The following is a 22805-nucleotide window of genomic DNA, read 5'->3' as shown; positions in this document are numbered from 1 at the left end:
TCTGGGGGCTGCTGCGGCGTAACACTCTGTGTCAGAACGAAAAGCACAAAACACAGTGCAACAAATAAACGGAACGTGAGAGGGAAGAGAGAGGGAATAAAAGCAGGAAAAGCAAAGTGGTGAAAAAGGAGGAAGCAGAAGGAAATACACAGAGGGAGAGGAAAGAGGCTGCAAGGGGAGCAGGGGCGTGTCCAGGAAAAAGGCCCAGGAGAAGAAAGAGGCCTGCGGGAACCAAAGACTGACCTGACTTTGTCCCCTTATCAACTAACTGGATTATCAAGGTCACTGCATTGTTAGTTACGGCCAAATTAACAGTAACTTTTTGTTTTCATCAACCTAAACCTTCTGCAACACAAATATTTGTTTGTTTAAATGAGTTTCTTCTCAGTTTACATTAAAACTAATGCCGTTCAGTGGTGCCTGAAACCTATCATTAAACCTGCCAAACAAAACAAAACAAACTCTAGACACGCCGCTGAAAAGAAGGGAAAGGGGGGAGGGAGGGCGTGAGGAGAGTCTCTAAATAAAGGGCCTCTGTAGGGATTGACGAGCCTACGAGAGCCTCGGCCCGGCATTGTGTGTGTGTCACAGGGTACTGATACAGAAAGGCAAAAGGAAATGGGAAGGCAAGCTCGCTGGCACAGTGGGGCCAGCAGCGATCGTGATTTAGGACAGGCGAGCTCTTGACTGTGACACTGAGTCAATCAAGGGCATAATAATAAGGACAGACTATGTAGTCAGGCTTTTTTTGCTGGCTTTTGGCAGTGCTTTGCAAAAACGCTCGCAGCTTGCATGTTTTTGTTCGACGGGCTGCTGAAACCAATATGCACACTGCCAAAGCCCGGGGGACGAGCCAGTTACTTGTATTTATCAATGATGCAAAACATTCGCTGATTTTTTTTTGGAGCAAAGACGGCAGCTTTTTGCTTTTCTGATATGGTGTCCAGATAAACAGTTTGGAGTCGTATCAGGAGCCTCTTACACTGAGTTTGAATGCACCTCTCCATGTTCTCTCATTATTGTATCCCTTCCCAATGAATTTGTCTCTTTCTCTAGTGTTGTTAGACCAAAAGAAGAAGAGTGCATGCAAAGACGGGAGGTTAGGTGTCTTAAAACCAAGTTAGTGGGCAGGAGAAAAAGAAGGACAGGTTGTGAGAGACCCAGTTGTTGGTTTTAGAGAGAAGATGGCACAATAATGTGTGACTGTGAGAGGATCTTGGCACATCCTTTAAGCACAGCAAAATGAATAATAATGTTCCATACCCATAAATTCAATTCTGAGAAGCTCTGCCAGCGCAGAAAGTTGTCGTGGTAAAAGGAAAGAGACACATAGGGTCAGGTGTAATGTCCACTTTGGAGCAGATATATTATTTCCATGTCCTGCATATGCTGAACCAGGATATAGGTTAATTATAGAGTGACTGACACGCGTACCGTCCAGTAACAGACAGACAACTCAGACAGCCTCAGCTCTGTGACCCCCAGAAATGACAGGAAAAACTAAACAAAAAAAGAAAAACCCAAACAAACGAAACCAAAAAACAGGCAGAAATCAAACACGAAGGGAGAAAATGAACCAAAAGCAGAAGGAAAGAGAAACAGCAGGCAGAAAAAGGCATGCAGAGACAGAGAAAGACTGACAAAGACAGCAAGACAAGAAGCCACATCACTTACTGCTATATTTACTAGACCTCATTTCTGGAGTAAACAACATTGGACAGAAACAAAATCAAAAGGGACAAAAAACAAGACAAAAAAGTAAAGAAAACAAACGATAAAAGCAGTGAGTTACTCTCCAACATAAAAACACAGTACAGTCGATGAGGCCGACACAGCAAATGGGGGTGGGTGCTGTAACTCATTCGCCTAATGGCAACTGTGTGCCTTTGTACTGATTACAGCATACCTTCTGTATAACGCTGCTCACAGCTCTTAGAGACTCTCATAGGATTTACAGAGAGATCATCTCAGCATTCCCAATATTTCTGGCCTCACATGCATTACTGGCCAGAACAGTCCACCCTAACTTTTAACTTCTCTAACCTTGAGCGCTGTGTGTTAATACCGCTAGAAAATGACACAAATCGATTTAAAACAGCAGAGGGTGTTCCTTCACCGTCACAGTGCAAAAGAAAACACAGACAGACTTCGGCATGAACACAAGGCTTGATGGTGGGGTCAAAAATAAGCACACATTACATACAATAAAACCTGTTCTTGCTTTAAATGTGACATTATTCAGTATGGAAACTTCAGCAATAGACAAACAGAAACAAAAGCAAAACATGAACGTGAAGCAACACTGTAGAAACCCTGGAAACAAGAAGTTTTATCTCGGTGTGATTGCTTGGACAGCTACAAGAAAGAGCTGGTTTGTTTCTGTACAAAAGAAGCCAGGTGTTAACTTTAAAACTGTTCATTCTTTAAGCAGAGATCTCATCCTGTTAATTATGTGCCTGTGCCAATATTGGCCAACTGTGTTTCGCTATCACTGCCCATGCAATCACAGGAGAATGACCAAACACATTTCTTTCATCCCTCTGATTTAAACAAGTGTTCAACATTTTGGGAAATCCACATATTTGACTTCCTGTGCAAGCGGGTTGGGTTATGTGGAAACTGGTCGTGTTTTTAATATGTTTTGATTGCTGATTGGAGCACAAATGCTAACGATCGGAGAGAAGGGGACGACACAGTCCTGTTTAAATACAGGGAGACCAGTGCTGTCGCAGGCGTTCTCTCCAGGAAGACATTCGGAGCGTGCGCTTGGTTGTCACACATGAAAAATGACAGCAGGGGAACAGGAGTTTCTCAAGTTACATCCCACCCAGCAAAAACCTCTTTGAAAAGACACTGAAAAGACGACCCTGACAGACGTCTAAACAACGCTGATATTTGGTTCAAAAGGGAAAGGTGAAAAGCCGTATTCTTAGGTCGCTGAAAAGACATCTGTTTGCACATCAGCCTGAATTTGTAGTGAACTCCTCTGAAAATGCAGAATTTAACCCAGAACCTTCTTGCTGTCAGTAAACACTGAATTTATTAGACCACCTCTTACGAAAACAGGAAAAAACAGCCAAAAATGATATTGTTATTTATTAAGAAAATGAGAAACTAAATTTGTGTTTGGGGCTGCACGCTGGAAGAAGTCAGAAATTTTTTTGTGTGTGTTCAGAAGTGTAGGTAACTTACTCTAAGTGGGTATTTTAGCCAAAAATATTAATGTGTTTTATATTTTTTCTGATTTTTTTAACGGTAAATTTGAAAATTCAGAGATAAAAGCAGTATTTCTATTTTAGTATTAAAAATATAACTTTGATCAAAGTGCTTAACCATCAGTGATAAGCAAAAACTTACCTTGGGTGGCGCTCTAATAAATTTGTACGGTACACGTACTCTATGAATATAACTTAATTTGATTTTTGCCTTGAAGGTAATGCAGTAAGCAGATAATCACTCAGTGGGCAGGCTGGTGAAAATATGTGGAAATCAAGTAATGTAAATACGACCTTTCACCTTTCATTCTTCAACTAAATTTAGACTTACAGTCATTGAAAAACAGTGATTTGGTTCTTATTAGATTTTAGAATTAGATAAATATAAGCTCAGATGAACAACAACACGTGGCATATTAGACTGTGTTATTATTTAATTAACAAAATCTAAGACAAAATGCAGAAGCAGTGTGTGGAATGAAGGAATTAGTTTGGAGGGTAAGCAGCAGAGCTGCGGCTAATCAAATGCACCTGAAAAACTGATCACCAGCAAGTGTGAGCACCACTATAAAAGCTACATTTTGGCAGTTTGCTGGTCTGGTATTGAGGAAAATCTCAATCAGCTCTGATCTTAAAGATGCAGTTGTTGCTGCCTATCAGTACGGGAAGGGCTATAAGTTCATTTCCAAACAATTCGAAGTCCATCATTCTAGAGTCAGAAAGATTATTCACAATTGAAAAACATCCAAGACAGCTGCCAATCTTCCCAGGAGTGGACATCAAAGTTAATTCACCCCAGGGTCAGACCATGTAATGGTCAGAGAAACTGCAAAAAACTCAAGAACTACATCTCAGACTCTAAAGGCCTCAGTTAGCAGGTTAATTGTTGCAGTACAATTAGAAAACTGAACAAGTCTCGTGATTTGCCAGGAGAAAGCCTCCTGTCTTTTGGACAAACGAGACCAAAGTCAAAACTCAGCACAGCAGCACAAACACCTCATAGCAACCGTCGGGCACGGTGGTGGAGGGATGAGGATTTAGGTTTGTTTTGCAGTCTCAGGACGTGGGCACCTTGCACTCATTGAGTCACCTGTGAACTCTTCTCTATACCAAAGTATCCTAGAGTCAAATGTGAGGCCATCTGTCTGACAGCTAAAGCAGAAACTGGGTCATGTAACAGTGAATCCAAGCACAGCAGCAAAACTACAACCGAACTGCTGAAACAGGCAAAAATGATTACTTAGTTTTTCACTTCCTTTTCACAGAGTGCTTCTGCATTTTGCTTTTTGATAAATGAATAGTGTAATATGACATATGTAGTTGTATGTTAATAACTTTAGAACCAGCTAAGACCCATGTAGTTTTTATTAAGTCCTGATACATGAAACCTCAGAAAGAAAGTACTTTGTTTTTCACATGACTGTAAAAGGGAAGTCTTTTAAAGGGTAAAACTGAGGGGATATAAGCCATAGTGGCAATTTACAAAGAGGACTGATACAAAAATCTTTTAGCCTAACTTGGTATAAAGACTGGAAAATTTTAGAAAAAGCTTACTTGGCTCTGTTCAACACTAAATAATTTAAAAGGTAAAAACATTAACCTCTTAGCTCTACTGTTTGTCTGTAAATAACAATATTCCAGTAACTCACTGCTACTAGCATCAAAATTAAAAAAACCCACAACTTTCAGTTTTTTACTTTATTTTTTACAATTGCACAGTAAATATATAACAATCTAATTTACTATAACACTTTACTCTTTGGTGGTAGTAACATTTTCGTACCTGTGGACAGGACCAGGCAAGCTGTTTCCCTTTGTTTCCAGTCTTTGTGCTAAGCTACGTTAATGCTATCTTGGTTATAGGTTTATATTTAATGTATCTGTATCACGAGTGGTAATAGTCTTATAGCTCCGTTCAGAAAAACAAATAAGAAAATTTCCCAAATGTTAAAATATTCAATTTATTCAAAAATTAGGTGACAATTTCTGAATGTATTCGAAGTAAACCCTACATGAAAAGTTCAAGCAGCGTTTAGCAATATGCCATAAAAATATTTTATCGGATGATCCATGGGTGCTCGTAGTAAAAACAGCTGAGTAGTATATACACAGTATATCGTAACCTCTTAACCATCAGAAGAAATAACCTCTAAGATGTCATTTGAAGAAAGTCAGATCAGTACACACTGAGACAGGCCCTCGGTTGAATAACGATGAATGGTGCTTTCAAACCTCATTACCCGAAGACTTAAAATGTTGAAACATTCAGACTTTAAATCTTATTTCCTTTCACTTGCCAAATTGTTGGGATTTTGGGCACACTGTCACTGTTAGCAAAAACTGGCAGCTGTTCAAAACAATGTTGCAAGGACTCAACTTTCCAAAATGTAAAATCGATCAAAGATTTTTCTGCTAATAGATTCTATCCACATAATTTTGCCTTGATTGCTCAGTTCTGGCTTTTCTTTTTCCTGCTCCAAAACAAGCGGCACCAATGGATCATCTACAAAGAAAAGTGATAAAGCGATTCAACGAAAGCAAATAACTTCAACCTCCTGTGTTGCTCATTATGTTAATTCTCTGTCTCCTCCGTTTCTTTTGGTGCAAGCCTCTGGATCAAGCTGCAGCACAAGAACTTTTGGGTGTAATTTACATGACTGATGTGCAGAATTTTAAGATGTAAGACGAGGCATAATGCTTATTAAGTTGTTTATTTTGGAACTGTTTTGTAGATCCAGCGTACTTTAAATAGAGTTTCAAGCAGGTGAGCTGGCATGAAAAACAGATGCAAATATTCCTACAGTGGTTGTTTCTGGTTACTAGAGGAGCACCACAGAGGAACCAGGGGAGACAGGGAGAGAAAAGGGTGGACACAGAATCATGCAAACATCACACACACGTTCACATACATACGATAACTCACATTAAACAGACTAGCAGGTATGCAAACACACACGCACACGCATACACTCCCTCCATTCAACCCCTCCAATGTAGCATGCAGCATCTCAGTGGGAAAGAGACAGACAAGAGCAAATGGACATACTGTAGAAATTGGCCATGACGGAGTTTTGACAGCGGTCCCCCGTATAGTCATTGGGACACCTGATGGAGGGAAAACGAGACACAGAGGGAGGGGAAGGAAGGTTAAAGTTACAGCGGGAAGAGAGAGGATAAAACAGGAGGAAAGAGAGGAGGAAGAAGACACAAGGACAGATAGATAAGAGGGGGAGAGAGGAAGGGAAGGAGGGAGACGTAGGAGAGGAGAGAGATGAGGGATTAGAAACATCACAATCCACCAAGTACAGAAAGAGAGAGAGACAGAGAGAGAGAGAGAGAGAGAGATGACCTGCATACTGTGACATCACCGCCATCAATATGACATCACTGCTACAGTTCAGACATCATCACAGTCGTGGGGGTTGTGTGATGGTGGTGCAGGAGATAGGAGGGGTCAAACGCACAGCCGTTAGCCTCCAACCCCTCTCACACACAAACACAGGTGTAGACAACACCCACAAAATGCATACACGAACAATTGCTTTATGGACTCCCACTCGTTGTACTGGAGAAATGTATTAAAACAATTTATTAACCATTATATAATATGCAAACATATTAACAAAACACAGCAGTCATGAACCTGATTGTGTCCAACCCTGTAAGTTTACAGTGGTCTCCAATGAAGGATCTATATGTTAGCCAGCAGATATAATTCTGGGCTGTTTTTACACATACAAACAAGATATGATGTAATTGGATGCTAATCTGTGAAATCACTGTTAGTGGAACACGTTTTATCATTTATCATGCTGAGCTCTTTACAATAAATGCTCTACCCAGAGGAGGAGCTACCACATAAACGTCTGTGATTTTGTGCCTCACTTTACTCCTTGCCTCTCTGATCATGGTCATTTTGATGTTTGGTCCGCCATGTTTTTCTAGTCAATTACATTTTAGTTTTTTTGGTAAAGTGTGGGCAAACACAGTGACTGTACCCTGAGCATACATAGGTAGCAGATGCAGAGCTAAAGACTCTAAAGTTAGCTATGGTTTACCATAGCTAACTTGTCTGCTAACTTTGGTGTCTAGCTACTTGGTTAAAATCAAGAAAAATACAGTCATTACTATGCAAAACATCCTTGTTTACATACTTCTATTTAAATGCCACTACTAAATACATTTTTTCTTTTCCCCCATAGTGTGTTTTCTCCTTGTCTCTATGCCCTTTTGTTGTCTCTTCTTCCCCATCAACCCTCAGCTGTTCATCACAGGTGGCTGCACCCTCCCTAATCTTGATTCTGCTCGGGTTTTTTTCCTGTTAAAAGAGATTTCTTCCTTCCCTCTTTCGCCAAGTGCTTGCACATACTGGATCGTCTGGCTGCTGGGCTTTTCTCTCTCGCTAATATTGTCTCATCTTTACCTTGAAATACAAACTGCTTTGAGGCAACTTACTTTATTTTTAATTATTTTTGGTGAATTCAGCTGATTTCAGTGCTGGCCGGATGATCTTTCAAGCAAGGGAAAGCTTGTTTACAGTGATTAACTCAGTGTTTTCCTTTTATATCGAACAACGGAAATGTAAAAAATTAGTCCTGTCAGGCGCTAACACGTTAACAAGCTAACGGCACTAACGTATTAGCGCCGTGCAGTGCTAAATCGCTAACGAAGATTTGCCGCATTAATACGGTTATGCCGTTAACGTCATTTTAATGAGATTAACGCTGACAGCACTAGTAAAAATTTAAGCTTGTGGGAAGAGAAATTATAACTGCACTCAGGTAGCTTAGCTGAGCTAACCAGCTAACACAATAAAATGTGACACAATGATGGCCGCTAATCCCTAAGAACAAGTTAACTATTTTACAGAATAACTAATACATGTATATATACATATACATATATATGTATATGTATATGTTAGGAGTGCAACAATACATGTATCGGTATTGAACCGTTCGATACAGTGCTTTCGGTTCGCTACGCATATGTATCGAACAATACAAAATTTTTTATTTATTTTATCAACTTTTCTTCTGACGATGCTGTCTGTGTTGAAAGCTCAGTGGATCTGCGTTCGACTACTCCGCCTAGGCTGCACTGTCGAGCGCAGATCCACTGAGCGCAGCACAAGCTAACGAGACAGAAGTTAAGCTCGTTGCAACATGGCAACTGCCTTAACGTTACCCGAAATTTTACCTCCCCCACCCTCATTCAGATCCGGCGTTTGGAACTGTTTTGGTTTTCATGTTAAGCATGACCCTGATGGTCAGCGCGTCATGGACAAAAGTAAAACAGTATGTCGGATGTGCCACGCAATGCTCAATTACATTGGTGGGAACTAGTGCGTTAGCGCAGTTAGCTCGTTAATGTGTTGATGCCGTCCAGCCCCACGCACTGGGCGAGCCGCGATAACTCGTTGAGGGAGATTTGCTGCGTTAACGTCATCTTAACGAGATTAACGCTGACAGCACTAGTGAGAACACAACGAATACAACTGTACATTTACGCCAACATCATCCTAGTGCAAAGACAAGTGTAAGCAAACAAAAACAACAAGCATGCATGCTACAAACTTTACACGAGTCATTTAGACAGCCGTTAGCACATGAGTCTCCTTATGGGGACCTGATATGTTTAATATGCTGCTGAGAATATACCCCAGAAGAAGGGTAGAGTATAGCTTTTATTTTGGAAAGAGCCATTTCTCTGTAATAAACTCTCTTCTCCAAAGATGAGTGATTTCTCGATCAGATAGATTTATTTTTTTAATTATTTTGTTGTTTCAGCAACATTAAATTTAAAAACTGTACTTTTGAGTTAAAATATATATTTATAATTTTAATAAATGACAAATTAAAAAGGAATGAACATTTTTTTGTATCGAAAAAATATCGAACCGTGACACCAAAGTATCGAACCTAACCGAACCGTGAATTTTGTGTATCGTTGCACCCCTAGTACATATATATATATATATATATCTATATATATATAGATATATATATAGATATAGATATAGATATATATATATAAAATATGGCTGTTTTGCCATCATCAGCTGGCTATTAATCCGAACCATTTCACTGAAAACAGCTCCTGCTACAAATGTATTAATGAGTGTATATAACCAATGCATAGCCAACACAAAGGTTAGACTCCAAACCAAAATAAAGAGCTGAAAGATGAAGGCGAAGGTTAGCTGCAGGACAGTAATTCTCTTTGGGTGCGTCTCTACAGCGGCTGGAAAGGCAGGCCTCCCTGTTTGAGTCATGCTGGTCGTTAGTCATGCATTTTCCATTAAATGCAGTGTCCCTGCTCTGTGTAATGCGATGTTTATATGTACTCCATAAATAAATCATAAAGAAACGAGGACCTGCAATCATGGCACGCGCTTAAAACCAAAGCGTTTTCCACAAGTCTAAAAAATGAAAGAGTGCACAGACAGAGAGAGACAGCCCTCCACAGTGTGTGAGCATGAAAACGGGTGGAATAGGTTTTGGTATTTCTTGGGCATAAATAACAGCAACAGTTTACATGCAGCTGCAGAACGTGGTGTTTTGTTTCTGGATGGGTGGCGAGCTGTCAGCAATACCACGAGCTAAACGTGATTCATATTCTGGCATCAGCCATCAAACTCACAACACTGAAACTGCAGCTCCTCGCTGCATCACAGCAACTAGAAAATTGACGCATGGTGTGCCAATTATTGGTATTTTGGAGGCTAAATGTTGATTTTGACATTCTTATATTAATCTTCATTCACTCACTAAAACACTACAGGACCTCAATTTTAAATAATGCCTCTCTGAAAATTAAAAAAAATCTCTGTAAGAGAGTGCTTCAAATCCAGAAATGTCTTAAATTGTGTGTTATAATGGGTGCCGAGGCTTTTACCCAGCTGGGAATAATTGATGTAATCTCTTTATTGCTGTAATTGATAGTAGATCAGCTTTTACTGCAGTCAAATGAAAAATAGACATGTTATAGAACATCTTATTCAGCTGCAGTGCACATATGCTGTAGATGGATCATAACAATTGACCACAGTTTTATGATATCATGGGTGTGGCCCCATTACAGTTATTATAGGATGAAAGAAGCTCTCTGGCGATTTCACCCAGGCCCCAGTAATGACCACACTGTATTTATTACAGTGGTCAACCAATTTATCCAGTTTGAAACGCAAGGAGCCTCGTCTTCCCCTCATGCACACACTGTCCATATAACTGACTGGGTATCCTTTTCTCCTCTTTCTCACCACTAAAGAGACAACTTGCATTTTGAATCAATTACAGCAAAAACCCTCAGTAGAGCCCACTCAGCAATTTCCCAGAGAGATATAAATAGAGCAGAGAGAGAGAGAGCGGTGGGAGACACCGGGTGCAGATGCAGCCCTATGCCGGCAAAGCTTTTACTCTATATCATCTCTTTTCTATTTCTTTTCACCCGTTTTACCCTTTGCATTCCCATTTTTTTCTACTCTGTACTGTTCTTTCAGCCCCCAGATCAAGTGGAAAGGAAAGGGAAAAAAGCTAACACACCTTTTGTTCCAACCGTCTGAATGAATGTGGTTATATTCATTATTCAAAGGGCTCATCAAATTTAACAGAAGAACCACAGGCAGTTATGGGCAAAACGTTCACAAGCCTGACCTCATGGCATTTGTAGATTAGATTAGTTTAGATTAAATTATCTTTACTGATTCATGAGGGGAATTTCTGCATTTTCCACCTATAGCTGTGAATACACGGTATACTGTTTTATGCCAGCATTCAGATTGTAGTTTAGCAAGTTCAGATTAATCAGGGCAGTGATCTGCAGCTTTACAGAAAACCAGAGGCACACCGAGGTTTAACTTGCCCACAGCTTGGTGGGGGAATGTTTGCCTGTGCTCATCTTCAATTTAACCTCCACACTCTGTTTAAGCCAGGGTGCCTTTCTGTATGTGCTGTCCTCCACTTTAACCTACAGACTCCATTTTGCAATACAGCATTACTTTCTCCTTCAGGGAAGAGGAGATTACAGGTTCCTGTGGTCGGCACAAAAAGAATTTTAGAGATGTTAACAGTTCTTGCTGCCTGGCTATGTTTTGCAGTGGGTGGATTTGAAGCTGTCGTGCAGATTCAAGAGTGTTGTTGTTGAAGCCGGGTGGTGGTCTACATATCTCTGAAATGAACAAGCAGCACAGACAGTCTGCAGACAGCAATCTTATTTACATCCTGTTATCCAATGGCCTTAACAGACAGGCCAACAAAGGATGACAAAGCTGAGAAGCTACAGTAACTCTCTGGAAAACGCTGGCTAGTCTACTGTTACTTTGCTGCTAGCTTGCTGTGTCTTCTTTAAATATGCAGGGTGTTGTATGCAGTGCAATCATGCACACGCGGTTGTGCAATCCTGCACATTTTGCATCGCTAAACTGCTATACGCAACTCCTAATGTCTATATGAACCCTCTCAAACAAAGTTTTCTGCTTGTCAGCACCATGAAAAAAACATTCTGATTTATCCTTCAGCGATGACCCAAAGGTATATCAGATGAGAGGCAGAGAGCGAGTGGAGGGGGAATATTGAGAGAAAAAGAGAGTGAGAGAAAGAGAGAGATGGAAATGTAAAAACAAAGAGACAAAAAAATGGAGATCTGAAACAGACACCCCTGGATCTAAGGATGGATTTCTAGCCGAGACATCCTATTGTACAGAAAGCATAACAACAAAGCTTCTGACCATGCATGACTATACACGCCATCTGTTAGCCACACCGTCAGAGGAAGTGTTTGTTACACATCTACAAAATGACCCAACATGTATGCCAGTTTAGAACAGAAAGACTAAAACCTCTAGTTCAGAAAAACAGTTATTATGAAGTCAACTTAGGCGACTTCAATATCTGCTTTTAGGAGTTTATCGAGAAACTGTATTATCTGAACTGCTGGCATGACCAGCTACTACTCCATTTAACAGCTCTCCAGTATATATAAGGACTATTTTTAACAGTGTATCCATTGGGTTAAAATGTGATTGTTTAGCCTTGCTGTTAGCTAAAATCTTAATTGTTTATTTATACTTTTTATCAAACTACTTCAACCTTTGATACAAATGTTTCAATTTCAACTGCTAGAAATACTTTCAGCTAAATATTTCCAACTTTTTAGCTAGCTATTTCAACTGTGTCCATTCTGCTTTAATAAGTATTGTGCTTGTTTATCTGTACTGTTATATAATATAACAATACTTAATGTTTCATTTTCATCTGCTTTCCATATTTTTTAGATAATTATTCTAACTTTAATCTTAATTTAAGATAGCTATTTCAATTGTTTATCTACTGTATTGCATGAAGCCTCTTACCTGTTTGCATTCATCTTTTAAATTTCTTGTGGCCACAGTTTGCTCCTGCCTCTGGAAGCAGCCTAAACTCAGTTGACTTCAAATTACTGGAGTCTGTTTGGCAATGCCTACGTTCCATTAACAAAGGTTGTAGCTGGGCAAGCTGAGAAGCCAGGAAGGGTTTTTTTCGCATGCGCAATGTTGATAAACCTCTGAAACTGAGGCAGCTGCTGGCTTTGCTTTCACTGCTCTGAGATCAGTGCCCATCTGCACATGGTATGGAAACAGAGCTAGCACTAGAAAGTAAACAAGCTCTCTATGATTTATCATTGTAACAGACAAGTTTCCTCTTAATAACCAACTTGACCATGATGTGTTAGGAGGAGCAAGCTTTTAATAACTCCTTTAGCATGTTAGCAAGGAAATGATTAATGAAAGGTAGGATATCTGGTTTATTGTCAGGGTAATTGGCTCTGCTCTGGTGCATGCTGATCAGTAAGGAATCACTGAATCATTATTAATCTCTGTCTCTCTTCCACAGCATGTCTTTTATCCTGTCTTCCTTCTCTCACCCTAACCAGTTGCGGCAGATGGCCCCGCCCCTCCCTGAGCCTGGTTCTGCTGGAGGTTTCTTCCTGTTAAAAGGGAGTTTTTCCTTCCCACTGTCGCCAAAGTACTTGCTCATTGGGGGTCATGTGAGATTGTTGGGCTTTTCTCTGTATGCATTATTGTAGGGTCTACCTTACAATATAAAGCGCCTTGAGGTGACTATTGTTGTAATTTGGCACTGTATAAATAAAAGGGAATTGAATTAAACTGAAGTACTGCCAGCTAAAATTGTTTAAAACTGTTTATCTTCCCGGCTAGCTCTTGTAGTTGTCAGCTACATCCTATAAGCTATTTATTTATTTTTTACTCATAGCCTTCATATATTTCATCAACTACTTTAAAGAATTGTATTTGTTTAGACATTTTTAATGGCTAATGATGCAACTAGATGAGTTTTGTTATTACTTTTTTTTAAGTTTTTTTGCTTTTCAATTTTTTTTGCCTCATTATTTCCTGCTGTTTATCCTTTAACTTCTAAATCTTCAGCTCAAACATGTTTGTCTCTGCTTTTTTCTTTAGTGAAAAAAGTGATTAAAGAACTAAACTTCATGATTAGTTAATCTCATTTTCCCATGTACCCCCTGGCTACTAAGATATACCCCATGAGGTACTTGACGCTTTGATTGGGAATGACTGGTTTAGATCTGTACAAAGCTTTGGCTGCAAATACAAAGTCTAAAAAACTGCATTATGCTTACAAACCTTTCTATAAATGAAATATATATATAAATAAATCCTGCAACATAATTGCTAGTAGTGCGAGGCCAGGTAACACCTCTGTTATTCTAGTGCAAGGCTCTAAAAGAAAGTGCTACAAGCTGCAAACAGGTATTTACTGTTATACTGTTACTTCCCATATGCATTCAGTTATGATGGCTGTCTGCTACAACAGTTTTGCTCTGGAATAAGTTGATATAACACAGCAGTGATTCATCTAAAAATTCAGTTCATGAAAATTTTTGCACTTGCTGTTCTAAACACCTACCAGTCTGGTAGCAGTTTCCTAGGAAAAATCCTCCCACTCACAGGAAGTGATGCATTTATGTTTACAGTTCATTTCAAATAAACACAAGAAGAAGTGGATCGTTAGCAGTGAAGTTTTTAACCACTGTGGGGCTGTGTCAATGCAGAAAAGTTCTCACTACATTTCACGTCCCGCTTGCCATGATTGTGACCAGTAGTTTGTCACACAGCTTCTCCTGTCTCCTACCTACTGGGACAACAGGAAACATGGTGACACAAACAGTGCATAGGAGAAAAATGGGAAGTAAAGGGGGAGATATCTGGAATACTAATGTTTGTCAGGCCTGAGTGATTTATATATTACTCAAATTATCCCTGTATTGAAGCCAGTACCTGCTAAACATGGTTTCTCTGTGCCTGTCTGTGTGACGTGCTCATATATTTGTGAGGGATCCCACCAGACAATCGTTAAATGTTGGACCCTCCAAAGAAAAGAAAGTCAAATAAACATTAAGAAAACTGACTTTACTGGGATGATGTGCAGTTGGTAGCTTTAGTCATATAAATGCTGATGTGAAACAGCAGTATGTCAAATCTTAGAGAATTTTGCAGTACACAAAAGCATGAGAGGACAACATAAAGTGCTGGTGACGTAGGCACGGAGAAACCTGCAGGGAATGCTCTGTGTCAAATGTAGGATAACTTCACTGGGGTGCTAAGAAGAGAGACAACGACAAAGTAGACAAATAATGCACGAAACATGGAAGTATTATATTTGTAGCCTGTTTGTTCCTAAATACAGAAAATGTTCTTCTGTGTCTGACAAAAGCTATTAAAGGCACTATAATATATCTTTTTAACAGTTAACCTCCAAACCAAGGGTCAGGCAGGATACGGATTAAAATTGTGGTTTACAGATTTATCCACTTCATCTTTCAATAAAAAAATATCACCACACATAATTTGATGCCTATTTTACCCTCTGCCGTATTTTTTGGACCATAAGGTGCATTAAGTGAAACAAAACAGTCAGATAAGTCAAACTATATTCAACTCATTCTTCTTGCTTCCTCCACTTCCGTACCATTGATTCCTTAATGTTGAATCCTCTGGCAGCTGCTCTATTCCCATGTTGTTGCAGTATATTAATGACTAACCTCGTATTGTGGATGGATTATCTCAGTTGTTCTCCTGACTGAAGTTTGGTCCGTTTACAGCATCCTGCCATGCGATTGCATTTGTCCCTAACCATCAGGAACCCTCACGTTAACTTTTATCGAGTGGAAAAAGGTTAGCGTTCATCCTCCAGCTTCACTGTGTTTATGTTATGCTAACATAGCTGTGTGGCTAGCGATCACGTAGCACATCATTATCTCTTGTCAGAACATGCAGATCATGTTTAGGTGGAAACTAGCGAGCTAACTTCCTGCTAACTTCTAACTCTTCTAACTTCATAGTTTACCAAAGTCGTACTAAAGCATTTTTTGACAGATTTTTGAGCGCTGTGTACCACATAAAATCGGTTCGAGGTCATACATAAGGTTAGATGGATGTCGATTTTCCATGGAGAACAGAGGTTGTGTCAGACCATCTTCTTTTGGAAAGTGAGAACTAACAATCAGATTATTGCAAAGAAAAAATGTATTTGCATTTGTCTGTGCAAAATTATTTTCTTTGATTAAATGACAACTAATATGGTTCTGTCATCTCTGTGTAGACAGACTCGTATTACTAAAGATTGTTTAAAAATAACAAACACTTGAGCTGTTTACGACCAACCGCAACATACAGCAGAGATTTACACTACAGTTTGTAAAAAGATTTTATCTTAAATTATTTTCTAACCTCAGCTAAAAATGTCAGCCCAGTTAGCATGATGGCATCTGTCATGTTATTCTAACTGATAAAGAGATAATAGAAAACAGTTCATAAACAAGCTTTCTGTTTCTAGAAAATCAGACAAGGATGTCCAGGTGACGTTTAAAAATTTCCCCAAATGGACATCACTGTAACATCTGCAATGCTGGTTCAACTTTTATTTTGAGCTAGACTTTGAAAAACGGCCTCCAGCTGATTTCCAAATCCCAGGTGACTTCCTTCATAAGTTATTCACAAACTTGGGTGTCCATGAGTCCTGAAATCCATCATGCCTCTTCTGTCCTCGTTGCTTTGGAGTGCCCTCAGCTTGCAAATTGTTTCATGGTAACATGCCAACAGAGTGACCGACAATAGAGACAGCTGCTAATATACGATGTCAGCAGGATGTCCTCTTCAACTTTTCAAGCCAGTTTAATTCTTCTGAGCAAGGCTGGGCTTAGGAAGATCATCAAATCCTGAAGGGATCCAAGTGGACTGCCATGTAAGTTGTATGTTGTTACCTAGCATAAATGTGTTTCACAATGCTGTTCCACATAACACTGACTGTTTTAAAAAACTGCAAATACAGTATATGTATAGTATTGACCGTACACTCTATCTATAAACCTTCCCTGCGCACAGTCCTCACTCAGCACATTGACTCCAAAACCTCTTTTTTTTTTTTTTTTTAAGAAAACCCACTTTTCCCTTGTGACAGGGATGCTAATTGTTTCCACTGGGTTTACTGCCTTATTGCTAACAGTTGAAAATTACTCCACCAGTTTTTCAGTAATTTGCATCTCATCTAAAATAGTTTGGACTCATTATTTTCAGTGTTAAATAAAAAAATAAAAAATATCCAAAGGCATTTATACATTAGGCGAGGTTTTGTTCAACACCTCTGCATTAAGTGAATGGGCGCATTAATGTGCAGGTGAAGATCTGTTGCATGTTTTTGGAGCAAATTGGTGAAAAGTGAAGACAAGAAGCCTTCAGACACGGCCGAGCGGTCAGGTGGGCTGCAGGTGTGCATGGCGAGCAATCATAACCAAGGAACAGAAGACGCGGTGACCAGCAACAATGACATCACAGATAGACAGAGAGAAAGAGAGAGGGACAGAGACTGGGTGGAGAGACAGAGGGAGCTACACAGTGATGGCTGAGAGGACGGGGGACCGACTGAGAAATAAACTTACTTGCAGGACAGCTGGTTAATACCATGTATGAAGTAACAGTCTCCTCCGTTGACGCAGTAGGACTTCTCAGAGTCATTGCAGTGCCGTGCATGACTCACACCTGGAGACAGGGTTGTGGTGGTCACTAGGAGAAACACAGATTGACAGAAAAGACACAGTGCATTACGCTGCAATCCTGCATACGACGACACAGTGTACACGCTAGTCACTTTGTTGTGAGCTCCAGCTCTCCATTGGTTTTACAAGTGCAAAGGTCCCCGAGATACTTGCATTTTCTTATTCCAACCTTAAAACCGAAAAATTAAGATATATTTGCAAGTAATAAAAAGAATTATTCTGTTTTTACAACAGCTGCCTCTGCTTTACTTGTCTGCGTTATCCCCAGCCAGCCATGTGAAGAGAACACATGACGACAGTGACCGTAAACAAGGTTTGTGCTCGTATGATCAGACTCCTGCATCAAAAAAATCGAACGTATTTGAGCGATAGATCAACACAAACATCAGCACATAGACAGAAGGACAGATAGAAATAAGTTGTTCTCACAGATCTGCACGCTGATTATACTCGTGGCGTTTTCTTGTCCTACTGAGTTTTCAGCCACACAAGTGTAGTTGCCAGAATCTTCCACACGGACACGACTGATCTGCACCTTTGAGTTTTTTCTTGAGTGAAAGGGAAGGAGAGAGGCAGAGACAATGTCAGTTATTATTCTTTCCAAAAACAAAAAGCATTCATCTACTTGTTTTCAGCATGCATAAATGTAAAGACAGCTAACTTTGTACTCTGTTTGGACATGCATTCACTGACCATTTAAAGTACTTTTGACTACAAGTCACAGTTTCATTTATTATGGGCACTACCTCACATCTATGGCAAATTTAGAATGAACAGTTAACTTGAATACATGTCTTTGGGAGGAAGCACGTACAGACTCCACACAGACGGACCCCAGCAGGAGTCTGAACCAGGAACCGTCTTCCAGTGAGGCAACAGTGCTAACCACTACACCACCAGGCCTTTAACGATGAGTCGGTAGTGTACTATGGGACTCTAAAGTTTTTTTAGCTGGAAACTAACACATTAGTAGCCATAGAAAGGAAAAAAAGTATTGCTTTTATTAAATTGAGAGCATGTATTAATCAAACTGTACCTTGTGTGCATGTTTTTATTATTTTGTGCAGAGAAAAGAGAGAGCACAGCACCACGGCACACCAGCGCTTCACCCCTAAACGAGCCAGGGGGAACTTGCCTATGTTATATATGAAATTTATAAGGGGATCGCTAAGATACTGACTACTACGGTTTTTCATGTAGGTTAAGCACCCAGTGGTCAACTTGAAAAACAGGACCTCCACTTGCACAGATAGGATGCTGTTCTGGCAGGTAAAGGGTAGGAAAACTTAGAGAAAAAGATAAAGTCCACATAGCCTGAAGCATATTAGAGCTGGTAGGCTCCAATACTGCCTGCAATCAGAAGACGTTTCAAACCTCCATCTTAACCAGGTTTTCTCTGCGCACTAAAAGCATCCTATTGTCCAAATAGTCATGTGCTAAAAATTCCTGAGCCCCACACGCAGACGTGTCTCTTGTCATCAATGCAAATCACAAAAGCTGCAGTTGTGTTTGTTGCTTCCAGCTGTTTGTAGGATTCTTTTCTCTGTATTCAATACGCACAGCTTCGTGGGGTTACCTAAAGTCACAGGATCTATTTGTGCATCGTCAGAGAGAGAGTGTTGTATGCATGAGTATTACTAATAAAACGAGAGAGCTCAACAGTGAAATTAAGTAAAAATATTCATATTTTCCATTTTGATTATAAGACTTTTGATTATAAGCGATAACGCTGCAGGCTACAGCATCATGAAACCAAATATCTGTATATCAACCTTATTTGAACAGAAACAGGTTTTATTTGTTTTATTTGCAGAAAAGAACTACGCTACTCTCAGTGCTAAAGTGAATCAGCAACGCCTCTGATTGGCGGAGGTCACTGTTACCACGGAAATGTTTAAACCCCTGGACAACCAGGAGGACGGTGATTGCAGTAAGAAATGCAGCGTGTTACCACACTGACAGCTAGGCTTTAATTTATTGAACAAACTACAACATATATCAAGACTATGATAACGAAAAAAGATTAAATTTGTGGTTGGAAATGATTTGCTGTGGAATCTGGGAATTCCAATAGATTACAAGCTGGGTAGACCCTTCATTGTTAAAAGTGGTTATATTAATTACATAGTCTTGTAACCTTGCCATTTTTTTCATTTTCTTTTCCTTTTTGATTCAAATCAAATCTTTTCATGGCCACAATTCACAGGTTGGCTCAGCTCAAGGCTTTAACCTCCTAGGACCTGGTATCCACATATGTGGACATCAAATTTTGGGTTGTCTAGACAAGCGGTCTCCGACCTTTTTTGCGCCACGGACCGGTTTAATGTCCGACAATATTTTCACAGACCGGCCTTTAAGGTGTGGCGGATAAATACAACAAAATAAAACGATACGACCAAAACAAAAACTGTGGTATTTTGTAAATATAATAATGAACGCGAATTCACTGTGTAATTGTGTAACTTTATTAGCAACGTCCTCCTGAAATGTGCCAACAACATTGAGAGTAACATCCTCCTCTCTACCCCTTAATGCTCTCTGGTCACTATGGTAACGCGTAAATACTTCTTTCAAAATAAGACACACAACTACAACACGGGAAAAGACCCAGGGGAACCGAGTTAACCATAAAAACCCTGAAATCCATACATTTCACACCCGAGTCTCAACTCTCGCGGTACCAAACAACTAACCGCTGGTCAATACTACATTTTGTTATACAAGGGCCTGATATCCACTTACGAAAACATGCCACTGTTCTATAATTTAAAACGAATGTCCTCATAGGAGGATATCAGACCCTTGTAGAGCAAAATCAGGTAAAAAGATAATTCTTTGTTTTTACATTCATCAGGTCCCAATCAGCCCAAATAGCAAAGAGAAATTAAAAATGCATGCCACGAAAGAGTTCAGGCCTTAGGAGGTTAAAGTCGTTACATCAGGATTTTCTGAAATGTCAGTGGAGAAAATGAATGGAAAACTCACTTCCCAAAGCGGAGCCCTTAAAAAGTGGGAGGTCACTGTTGAGCTCTAAAAGGTGAAAGATGATTAAATGCTCCATAGAGCAAGATATCTGTGACTACCAGAGAAACCTGTCACATCAACTCCAGGCAGAAATATAACATTGAACTCATTCTTATGAGACTATATTAACTTGATGGTTTACTCATTGTAGAACAGCGGAGTGATAGCATCAACCAAAACAGCTGTTATAGTACATGTGGATGACAGTTCTTGGTTTTTACATCATTCCTAAGAAAAAATATCCGCTTTGGCACACTCACTTGTTGGTTTTTATTTTGAGGTCTCTGCCTTTCTGAAGCTCGTGTCCATCTTTGTACCAGCGGAAGGAAGGGCTGGGATTCCCCGACGCTTCACACTTCAAGTACAGCTTCTTCCCTTCCATCAGAGATTGGCTGCTAATCATCCGCAACTTAGGAGCAGAGGCTGGACAGAGAGAGACAAGAGACCAACAGAGAGAGGGGCAGAGAAAGGAAAATCAAAGCGTGCATTACTGAAATGAGCTTTCAATTAATCTATAAATGTAATTATCTGAGTGTGCCTTTTTCCCATAGTGTGTATGTTTCTTTGAGTGTGCGTTCATGTGTGTAACCAATGGAAATCTATAAGTAAAGGTTTAGATGTTGACCTGAGGGAACAGGTCAAAGTTCACATGGCTGAAATTCTCAAAGGAAAAACAAGGACAGACATTATACACAGGTGCATTAGCGCCAAAGCTTAACCTTAACCCAAATCTAATTCTTCAAGCCTAGAACAACCCAAAATGTCTTTGCCTTCCACAAATGTCCTTACTCCAGATGTCTAGAAGTCAAATTAGCCCTCACAAAGACAGATGTGGAAGGATACAGAGAGAGGAAAGGCTCTATGGTAAGGTGGTCTGAATCCTGAAAAGCAAAGACAAACCTTGTATCGAGGAAAAAAGTCTTGCCACAGAAACTCTCTGCAGTAGATTTTCACTATAGAGCAAAGTGTGTGTGTGTGTGTGTGTGTGTGTGTGTGTGTGTGTGCGTACGTGCACTTCATCAGTCCCAGGAGTCTTTCACTCTCTCTCTTTTCTCCTTAAAAACTACAACAGACTGCATCACTGACACCAGCGCAGGCAACACAAGCACACAGAAGCTAAAGCAAAGAGACAGCTCAGCACCATCTACTACCATTTATATACACACACAAGCAGTGAAACACCCCGATTTTACCCCACATGTGCACACACACTCACACACAGACACAGTGCAGTGATAGGACACGCTTGATCAAATGGAAGACAACTGTTGTACAGGCTCCTCACAGCACTGCTGTATCTTCCATTACTCCTCACATAGGTGCAGTAGATACACTCTAGAGCTTTAGGCATCTATATGAGACTCTGTAAGTCAATATATGATTGTGTACATCCTGTCAGTGGTGCAAACATGATGACTACAATTAGCTGCTGTTATGGTTCTAAGGTTTTGTGCTTTTGAATTCATAGTGAACATATTTTGAGTTTGGGGTTCTGATTAAGCTTTACTGTTATTCTGCTGTGGGAAGTTTTCATTTTTGGGTGTGCTGATCATGGCCGTTGAGCAAATATTCAATACCTCTTTTTACTTTACGTTTTTTCCTGTCAAGTTTATTTTCAGTTTTATAATCCTTTGTTTTGGTTGAATATAGAGTTTTATTGATTATAGTTTCCTGTCTCATGTTCATCTCTTTGTGCTAATGTTTTGGTTTCCCTTTGTTTTCCAGTCTGGCATCTTGTTAGTGTGTTAGTGTTCATATCTGTATTAATTTTCATGCCTATTTCTTGTTTTATTTTGAAGATTGGTTTTCTTTCATGCTTTGTGTTAGATTTACTTCCCGCTTTGGGTTTGTGTTAATTACTTATCCTGTGCACCTGTGTTCAGTTCTGCTCCTTTATCTACTTCCCAATCAGCTGTCTGTGTATATATAGTCCAGCCTTTTAGCCCTGTGTGTATATGTGTATATAGTCTAATCTTCTCCGTGTCCTTTGGTATTCTTCCTTCAGTCATAACCGTCTTGCTTTTTTTCTTCAGCTATATATATATATATATATATATATATATATATATATATATATATATACATATAGTAGTGCTGTCAGCGTTAATCTCGTTAAAATGACGTTAACGCCATAACTGCATTGACACGGTAAATCTCCGTTAGCGAGTTAGCGCAGATCACCCTGTGCGAGGGGCTGCACGGTACTAACGCGTTAACACGTTGACAGCATGCAGCCCTCGTACGGGGCGATTAACTCTGACAGCACTAATTTTACATTTGTGTTGTTTTGTACTGCGTCGGGATGCACGGAGCTAACGCGTTGAAGCCGTGCAGCCCCACACATGGGGAGATCCGCTAATTTGCTAATGGAGTTTTGCTGCATTAATGCGGTTATGGTGTTAACGTTATTTTAACGAGATTAATGCTGACAGCATTATTGATATAGATATAGATATACACACCAACCAGTCACAGAATACACATTTTCCCTTG

The 22805-nt window shown here is 39.8% G+C and overlaps 1 protein-coding gene across 2 annotated transcripts in view; it reads right to left on the bottom strand.

Annotated features, from left to right (window-relative positions):
• nrg2b (neuregulin 2b) overlaps positions 1-22805 on the bottom strand; it is a 67568-nt gene that overhangs the window by 12868 nt on the left and 31895 nt on the right. The window contains exons 2-6 of one of the 2 annotated variants that reach the window (XM_005456322.4): positions 20573-20735; positions 17718-17836; positions 17172-17295; positions 6262-6320; positions 1264-1287 (exon numbers count right to left, since the gene is read on the bottom strand). In XM_005456322.4, the coding sequence (XP_005456379.1) occupies positions 1264-1287; positions 6262-6320; positions 17172-17295; positions 17718-17836; positions 20573-20735 (489 nt within the window). The remainder of the gene's footprint in view (positions 1-1263; positions 1288-6261; positions 6321-17171; positions 17296-17717; positions 17837-20572; positions 20736-22805) is intronic. The other variant, XM_005456323.4, reaches the window with a different exon arrangement.

The sequence above is a fragment of the Oreochromis niloticus genome, linkage group LG2 (genome assembly GCF_001858045.2).
Source record: "Oreochromis niloticus isolate F11D_XX linkage group LG2, O_niloticus_UMD_NMBU, whole genome shotgun sequence".
NCBI lineage: Eukaryota > Metazoa > Chordata > Actinopteri > Cichliformes > Cichlidae > Oreochromis > Oreochromis niloticus.
This window is presented reverse-complemented; position numbering and strand designations above follow the sequence as displayed.